The 9,041-nt window shown below is 39.8% G+C and overlaps 1 protein-coding gene across 1 annotated transcript; it reads left to right on the top strand.

Annotated features, from left to right (window-relative positions):
* LOC104112914 (uncharacterized) lies at positions 1-2,552 on the top strand. Its single transcript, XM_009622955.4, has 2 exons — positions 1-622; positions 1,963-2,552. Exons 1-2 carry the CDS (start codon positions 410-412, stop codon positions 2,185-2,187), a joined length of 438 nt encoding a protein of 145 aa, XP_009621250.1. The 5' UTR covers positions 1-409; the 3' UTR covers positions 2,188-2,552.
* Positions 2,553-9,041: the final 6,489 nt, after the last annotated feature.

The following is a 9,041-nucleotide window of genomic DNA, read 5'->3' as shown; positions in this document are numbered from 1 at the left end:
CCACTTTAATGGTCCATATATTGCAGTAAAACGGAGAGAGTTTTCAGTCTTCTTCTTCAGCTTGACCGTGAATTCAATTCCTCAAACTCGAAAACATAAATTTACAACAGCAAATTTTCTGCTATCCTCTAATTAGAGTTGTGAAATTTGTTTATTAAAGAAGGCAAATGAAGAAGCTTATAGAATTCGTGAGAAAAGCAATGTTCTATATTAGGGTTCTATCAGGTTACGAAGAGCGTAGAATTTGATTTTATCGCTTACAATTTCAACAGCGTCTCCAACAGATTCAAACTTCTTCATTCCTTTTTTTTTTGTTGCTTTTTGGTATTGAAATTGATTTTTTTTTTTTCTGTTTTAAAAATATAAGGAAAAGAAATTTGAAAGTTATTGTTATATTTGGTCAAGCAGTATGAACATTCCTTATCAATGTTGTAATTGGATATTGTTGGCAAAGTTAGAGTCTTTTAGGTGGAAAATTGCTTTGCTTTTTGTTTCCATTTTGATCAGGCGGAGGAGAGGAAGGAAAGCAGCAGTAAGGAAGATTCCCGAACAGATTATTCTATCAGAAGTTAAGCGCATGGTAGAAGAGATGCAAGCTTTAAATAAGAAGTTAGAAGATACTGTAAGCTCACAATATTCTGGAGCCTTATTCTTTTGTTTCGTAGTTATTATACATACTGTCGTCAATCACCTTAATAGTCCTTTTTAACACTTCAGCGATGTCTTAGTGTCGAGTGATTAGTTTATAATAAGCTTGTATCAATTTGGTAGAATTCTTTAACACTTCAGCTGTAACGGACGTACTAACTGAATATGGGCCCTAATAATTTGTGTCCCCTATGATTTTACCTTCATATGAATTTGTTTATATCGTGTTATTCTAGGAAGCTTGTTTGATTTCACTAAGTGTAATACATCTTGACAACTACTTTATCAGCCCTAATAAACTAGATCCACTTTGGCTGGTGCATTTTTGAGACTAAAATGTTCGTGTAGCTTACTATATTGAAAATGGTAGAAAAAGTGGGAGGGTATAATAGTTTAACATGTGAAAAAGTGAAAATAAGTTGAGAAGATGTCATTTAGTTTTAATTGAATTGACTTCTGAAAAGGAGTTATATTAGTTTGAAACTTTGAATTGCCGGAGGGAGAAAAAATCGGTCAATATTTTTTGAGACAGACGGAAAAAGTAGTTGTGTGGAAGCCTTGCTTTCCTTTTTTGCTTCAGTTTGCAGTAGCAAAGTGTCAAGAGCTCTACTGACATCAATCTACTTCTTTCTGGACTGGTGTTTCTTCTAACTGCTTTGGCGTCTCTTTTATTTTCAATCATGGCCAATACCACAAATGAGTCCTCAGACAAAGCTTGCACTTCTTACAAAGAAAAAAGAAACTGCATTTGCTCTCTCTCTCTTCCTCCCTCTCCAAATCAATCTCCTTTTTCTGGTTGTCTAGACACTCTTTCTAGTTCCTTTCTCCTTTGTCTACACATTCACTATTTTCGGAAAATCTGGACTCCTAGACTTCCCTTTGCTTTCCGCAGACGGGCAATTCAATGTAATCACAAATGGAAGGTGTTATTTTTACAGGCAAAATTGGAGCAGATGTTAATCTGCCTTTGGAGTTTCCAGGTTCAACTGTCTGACCTAGTGTGGGCTTGAAAACATCGTTTTTAGCACAGAATCTCTCTGTAATATGATTTGAATGTATACTTTGAAGCTTGAAGAGCGTTTAGGGAAGAAAAAAAAGGAGGGGCCATGCAACTTAGCCAACAAGCTCATGAGTTAATCAGTTCTTTATACTTGAATATCTGTTGAATCACTTGTTATGTTTTGGTGTCAGGAGGACCTTAATTGTTCTGAATGCAAAGTAGGGTTGGTTTCAATAGCTGCTACTTATATATGCCCCTTGTGTTATTGAAGATTTTCTGGTCTATTGCTTGATTAAACGGTTGAGTATTTTCAGGAGGTTGCTATAAATGAATATTTTAAGCCTTTAGACCAGCAAGCAGAGGAAGTAATGAAAATGCAGCTTAAGGGAGATGAAAGGAGAAAAGATGAGCTGATGGAGGCCATGCAGAGGCAAGCACTTCTTGAGATGGCTAATGCAGAGAATCTAAAAAACATGCAAATCCAGGGCACAGACAAAAATGTCCAAAGAGAACATCCACAGAGACTCGATCAGAAGTAAGATAGTTTTGTAGAGTATTAGGTTCATGAAATTGGTACTGTAGGAGTTCATATAATTTTGCATCTCAGAATGTCATTATTTTGGCAATGCAAGAAAGAGGAATCTGATGAGTTTGTAACAAAAATAGGGAGAATCCTCCTCGTTCATTCAATGACATTTGCCATTTTTTGTAGAATGTTTTACACTCTTCCTGCAGGACGTTGTCCGTTCCCTGCAATAAGGTGTTCTGTTCCTGTAAAACCATCTCGAGTTCTGCTTCATCTTAGTCAGAAGATTAGTTTCATTCTGAGAATTGTTAGTTTCATCTATTTGAAATCACCTTGGTTGAAGGCCCTTTGATGTTAAAAGCTTGGTCATTATGTTTCTATTTGGCATGTTCAATTTGAATGATTGATCAACTTTTATCATAATGAGATTTCGAGTCATTATCTCAGGTTCTTTTTTTCCCTGTAAGAGGCCAGATTCAAGAAATTACCTGTATTTCTTGGCAATGTACATTGCCACATTTCCCTCCTTCGAAAGAAGATGTGTGATTAAGATCTACAGATGGGGAACTTCAAGCTCAAACCCTCTTTTGTTCGGTTTAATTCGTGAAATACAAGTCATTAGAACCATTGATGGGCCTGCCCCTCGATTGAGTATGGAAAACGGAGGTACATAATATCATGATCTCTTGAAGATTTATAAAATGGTCTAGAATATTGAGTGGTATTTTCACAATAACAAATTAATAAACTGATAATAACTATAATACCAGTAAGAAAAGGAAGAAAAAAGAGTTATATCTGTAATATAAGCGAATCTAGGATTTTTAGTCAATAAGTGAAGACTAATCATTGCATCCATCAATAGACCTACGGCTTAACTTGGAACTGTATGCCCTCTTCGAGTAACACTGGAGCTAGAATTTGATTCAAACACCAGCCTTTTAGTTTGTCATTTTCAATCTGTTGAATCCCTTTTCTTTTCTCATTGTACAACGCAAAGAACAAAAGTGATAAAAGCAGATAAAGAAGGAAACTTCGAAAGATTTTGGGATCAATCAGCGCTGCGTCAAACCTACATAACTTATGGGAACTCCAAAAACGTAGGACAAAAGAGTCAAATTGGCAATCCTAGGCATAGACTGTCACTTTGCTTCAAATTAGGTTTCTTTGAATCTTGTGACGTCCACATAATCAAGGGTCCAAATTGCGTTTAAAGAGGACCTCAGTTGTTAAATACAAGAAAGGTGTGTTAGGAAGGGCAAATTTTGACAAAGAAAAAAGAAAGAAAGAAAAGTAGACACTGCTATACAGGTTTAAGAAGTTTTATTTCAAACATGGGCTTGCCTTGGGAAAATTTTGGACATAGATAACTTGGCATTGAACCAGGCTGCCGAAATCAAGAATTTCCTATTCTAGATAGTAACTTATCTTTGTTTAGCTCCTTTACGAGTACATATCATAATTAAGATTGTCTTTCTCTGTGTGTGGAGGGTCTAAACAAAGACTCATGATCCCAAAAATTTGTAACTTCTACATTTCCCACATAACTATGAACAACAAAGAGCTCCAAGAATAGTATCCCATTTCCCCAATAAAAAAGAATAGAAGGTGCACATGATAGATCTCAATAATATAAATTACTCCCTCTGTCTCATATTAACAGTCGTGGTTACTAAAAATAATTATCTCAAATTAATTGCCATTTTAGAAGTTCAAGACAAAATTAATTTTTTTTCTTTTTTACCCTTAGTAATAATTATCCTTGAAGACTACAAACACCTAACTTTGTTCAAATACCAATAAAGAAAAATTAAATATTAAGACATGAATAAGGGTAAAGTAATCATCCTAATAAATTTTTCTTAAGGGGCATGTACAAAAAAGTCATAACATATATTATGAGAGGGAGGGAGCTAGTAAGTAATAGAGGCCAAATCACCCCACATACATTTCCATTGAATTTTCTCCCTTTATTGTCTTTCCACATTAACGGTAAGAGTTTTCTCACAAAAGATATCTTCATACTCAGAGCTCGAATCTCTATACTTACCACTTTGCTACAACCTTTATCGGTGTCCTCCTTCTTGTCAAACGTCTTGGTTGTCTCATGTCATCACTAAGAAAGAAAAAACTCAAGTTGTCTCTGATTGGCTTTTCAGTTTTCCTTCCTGTATCGTTTTTAATTTCTAATTTCGTGGACATTCAAATGGAAAATACAAGATATTGTGGATATAATACAACCTTTAATCATTTTTTTGAAAAAAGATAATGTTATGAGTCAAAGAATGCTCGATGAATCCACAAGAAAAGAAACAACTTTTCTATTGGCGTACCTTTAATACCTTATTCATTTGTCTTCTCTTGATTCTTACTCGTTTTAGACTTGACTTATTAAAGATCAAAGAAACAATAAATACAAACAAAAAAGAAATACTCATTTGAGATAATAAAATAAACATAAAAAAGAGGAAAAAGATTCCTTATCTTATCCCATTTGTAGAGAGGAAATAATCAAATTGCTATCCATGGAATTTTCTTTCAAGTACATCAAGATAAGAGGGGAAGAAGACTTCTTTACAGTAACTCCCACGACATTTTTACCCTCAAAATCGGATAACAATTAAATTTGTAAGTGATTTTAAGGATACGCGAATTAATTTAATACAAAGCGTTAGATTATTTTTTTTTTCCTGTTATTAGCTCTTTCTCTTGTTCATCAGTGCTGGCCATAGCGAGTCCGGACCGAGGGAAAATATTTCAATACTTCAATGAGGTTGGAATTATCCTCCTCGTGTGGTTTGAATCTATTTTATCTTTCTTTGTTCAATTTGACTTAATCTATCGCTTTGTATCAAATTAATCCGCGTATCCTAAAAATCACTTACAAATTTAATTGTTATCCGATTTTGAGGGTAAACAGTTTGGCGCTTACCGTGGGGCTAAGGATAATAGTGGTGATTTGATACAAATTTCTATAATACACCCTACTTCACGTTTGTTCTTTGAAGTGTCTTTGATTTCAGGTCTGCATTTAAGAGGTCGAACTCCCAATCTGGCTCTCTAAACGCGAATGCTGAGTCTGGCCACCATGGCAAGAACAACAATATAGCGCCCGGTAACGAGGTTCCCCCCGCCGATCCCAACGGAATTTTGGTCGCTAACCCGATCAACGCCAGCTCACATGTGGCCATCAACACGAATTTGTCCATTGATCCTGAGAACAGCATCCGCGGGGGAGTCCGGTCGGTAGCTCAAAATGCTTGTGACGGTGAAGGATATGTGATCAGCTTACGAGTGATTTTCGAAATGCTACATGCTTAGCAGGTAGCGATAGCCCAACTGCAAAACTGAAGTCAACGCTCCCAGTAGAGTTGAGCCCGAATCATCCCGGGAAAACACTCGCAGAAATAAAGTAGCCGTAGATAGGCCAAATGAAGCTGAACCCTGAACCAACCCTGAAATAATAAAGATGATTGAGGAATTGAAAAAACGGGTGGAAACGAGAGAAAAGAAAATCGAAGCCAACGACAAGAAGGTTGAGTCTTACAACTCTAGGGTCGACCAAATACCCGGAGCGCCACCGATATTGAAAGGCCTAGACTCCAAAAAGTTTGTTCAGAAACCCTTCCCTCTGAGCGCAGCCCCGAAATCGATCCCTAAAAAGTTTCACATGCGTGAAATTCCTAAGTACAATTGAACAACCGACCCAAATGAGCATGTGACTTCCTACACGTGCACCATCAAACGGAACGACTTGGAGGATGATGAGATCGAGTTTGTCCTGCTAAAAAAGTTCGGGAAAAACCTGTCAAAGGGAGCTATGATATGGTATCACAACCTGCCCCCAAATTCCATTGACTCATTTGCTATGCTTGCAAATTCCTTCGTAAAAGCACACGCCGGGGCTATCAAGGTCGAGACAAGGAAGTCGGATCTTTTCAAAGTGAAACAGAGGGATAAAGAGATACTCAGAGAATTCGTGTCCCAGTTTTAAATAGAACGAATGGACCTGCCTCCGGTCGCAAACAATTTGGCCGTTCAGGCCTTCACCCAAGGACTCAATACTCGTAGCTCGTTGGCTTCGCAGCAGTTGAAGCAAAAACGGTAGAATATCTGGCCGTAACTTGGGCTGATGTGCATAACCGATATCAGTCAAAAATTAGAGTCGAAGATGATCAGCTTGGGGCTCTCCCGGGTCTGTTTAGCCTGTCCGAGCTAGTGACAGACCTAAAAGAGAAATTGATCGTGAACCAAGGTCAAGTAAGGATCGATATCAGCCGTATAGAGGGGATCGAAGGGGTAAAGGATCTGGACGAAACCCTGTGAGAAATGAAAGGAGAAGTGATCAGAATCAAAATAACCGGGGACTCATGAGCAAAACCGGTTTTGGCAGGCCCATCGGGCGTAAGGAAGAACCGAGGTTATGAGAGTATAACTTCAATATCGATGATGTTGCTATCATATCCGCCATCGGATGCATCAGAGACACCAAGTGGTCTCGACCTCTACAGTCCAATCCAGCCCAAAGGGATCCTAACCTAATGTGCAAATATCATGGCACTCACGGCCACAAAACAGAGGATTGCCGACAATTAAGAGAGGAAGTAGCCTGACTGTTCAACAACGGATATCTCTGAGAGTTCCTGAGCGATCGAGCCAAGAATCATTTCAGGAATAGAGAATCTAATAAACAAATCGAGCAGGAGGAACCTCAGCACGTCATTAACATGATCATCAGTGGGCCGACGTTCCCCAGTGGCCGATGCTGCAACGCACCAAAGTATCTATCACAAGGGAAAAATGGACTCGGGATTACGTGCCGGAGGGAACTATGATATGGTATCACAACCTCCCCCCAAATTCCATTGACTCGTTTGCTATGCTTGCAAATTCCTTTGTAAAAACACACGACGGGGCTATCAAGGTTGAGACCAGGAAGTCGGACCTTTTCAAAGTGAAATAGAGGGATAAAGAGATACTCAGAGAATTTGTGTCCCAGTTTTAAATAGAACGAATGGACCTGCCTCCGGTCGCAGACAATTGGGCCGTTCAGGCCTTCACCCAAGGACTCAATACTCGAAGCTCGTTGGCTTCGCAGTAGTTGAAGCAAAATCGGGTAGAATATTTGGCCGTAACTTGGGATGATGTGCATAACCGATATCAGTCAAAAATTAGAGTCGAAGATGATCATCTTGGGGCTCTCTCGGGTCTGTTTATCCTGTCCGAGCTAGTGACAGACCTAAAAGTGAAATTGATTGTGAACCAAGGCCAAGTAAGGATCGATATTAGCCGTATAATGGGGATCGAAGGGGTAAAGGATCTGGACGAAACCCTGTGAGAAATGAAAGGAGAAGTGATCAGAATCAAAATAACCGGGGACTCATGAGCAAAACCGGTTTTGGCAGGCCCATCGGGCGTAAGGAAGCACCGAGGTTATGAGAGTATAACTTCAATATCGATGATGTTGTTATCGTATCCGCCATCGGATGCATCAGAGACACCAAGTGGCCTCGACCTCTATAGTCCAATCCAGCCCAAAGGGATCCTAACCTAATGTGCAAATATCATGGCACTCACGGCCACAGAATAGAGGATTGCCGACAATTAAGAGAGGAAGTAGCCCAGCTGTTCAACAATGGATATCTCTGAGAGTTCCTGAGCGATCGAGCCAAGAATTATTTCAGGAATAGAGAATCTAATAAACAAATCGAGCAGGAGGAACCTCAGCACGTCATTAACATGATCATCAGTGGGCCGACGTTCCCCAGGGGCCGATGCTGCAACGCACCAAAGTATCCATCACAAGGGGAAAATGGACTCGGGATTACGTGCCGGAGGGAGCTATGATATGGTATCACAACCTGCCCCCAAATTCCATTGACTCGTTTGCTATGCTTGCAAATTCCTTCGTAAAAGCACACACCGGGGCTATCAAGGTCGAGACCAGGAAGTCGGACCTTTTCAAAGTGAAACAGAGGGATAAAGAGATACTCAGAGAATTTGTGTCCCAGTTTTAAATAGAACGAATGGACCTGCCTCCGGTCGCAGACAATTGGGCCTTTCAGGCCTTCACCCAAGGACTCAATACTCGAAGCTCGTTGGCTTCGCAACAGTTAAAGCAAAATCGGGTAGAATATCTGGCCGTAACTTGGGCTGATGTGCATAACCGATATCAGTCAAAAATTAGAGTCAAAGACGATTAGCTTGGGGCTCTCCCGGGTCTGTTTATCCTGTCCGATCTAGTGACAGACCTAAAAGAGAAATTGATCGTGAACCAAGGCCAAGTAAGAATCAATATCAGCTGAATAATGGGGATCGAAGGGGTAAAGGATCTGGATGAAACCCTGTGAGAAATGAAAGGAGAAGAAATCAGAATCAAAATAACCAGGGACTCATGAGCAAAATCGTTTTTGGCAGGCCCATCGGGCGTAAGGAAACATCGAGGTTATGAGAGTATAACTTCAATATCGATGATGTTGCTATCGTATCCGCCATCGGATGCATCAGAGACACCAAGTGGCCTCGACCTCTACAGTCCAATCCAGCCCAAAGGGATCCTAACCTAATGTGCAAATATCATGGCACTCACGGCCACAGAATAGAGGATTGCCGACAATTAAGAGAGGAAGTAGCCCAGCTGTTCAACAATGGATATCTCTGAGAGTTCCTGAGCGATCGAGCCAAGAATTATTTCAGGAATAGAGAATCTAATAAACAAATCGAGCAGGAGGAACCTCAGCACGTCATTAACATGATCATCAGTGGGCCGACGTTCCCCAGGGGCCGATGCTGCAACGCACCAAAGTATCCATCACAAGGGGAAAATGGACTCGGGATTACGTGCCGGAGGGAGCTATGATATGGTAT

Source organism: Nicotiana tomentosiformis, chromosome 8 (assembly GCF_000390325.3).
Source record: "Nicotiana tomentosiformis chromosome 8, ASM39032v3, whole genome shotgun sequence".
NCBI lineage: Eukaryota > Viridiplantae > Streptophyta > Magnoliopsida > Solanales > Solanaceae > Nicotiana > Nicotiana tomentosiformis.
Note: the sequence above shows the minus strand (reverse complement) of the source record. Positions and strands in the feature narration are given on the sequence as shown.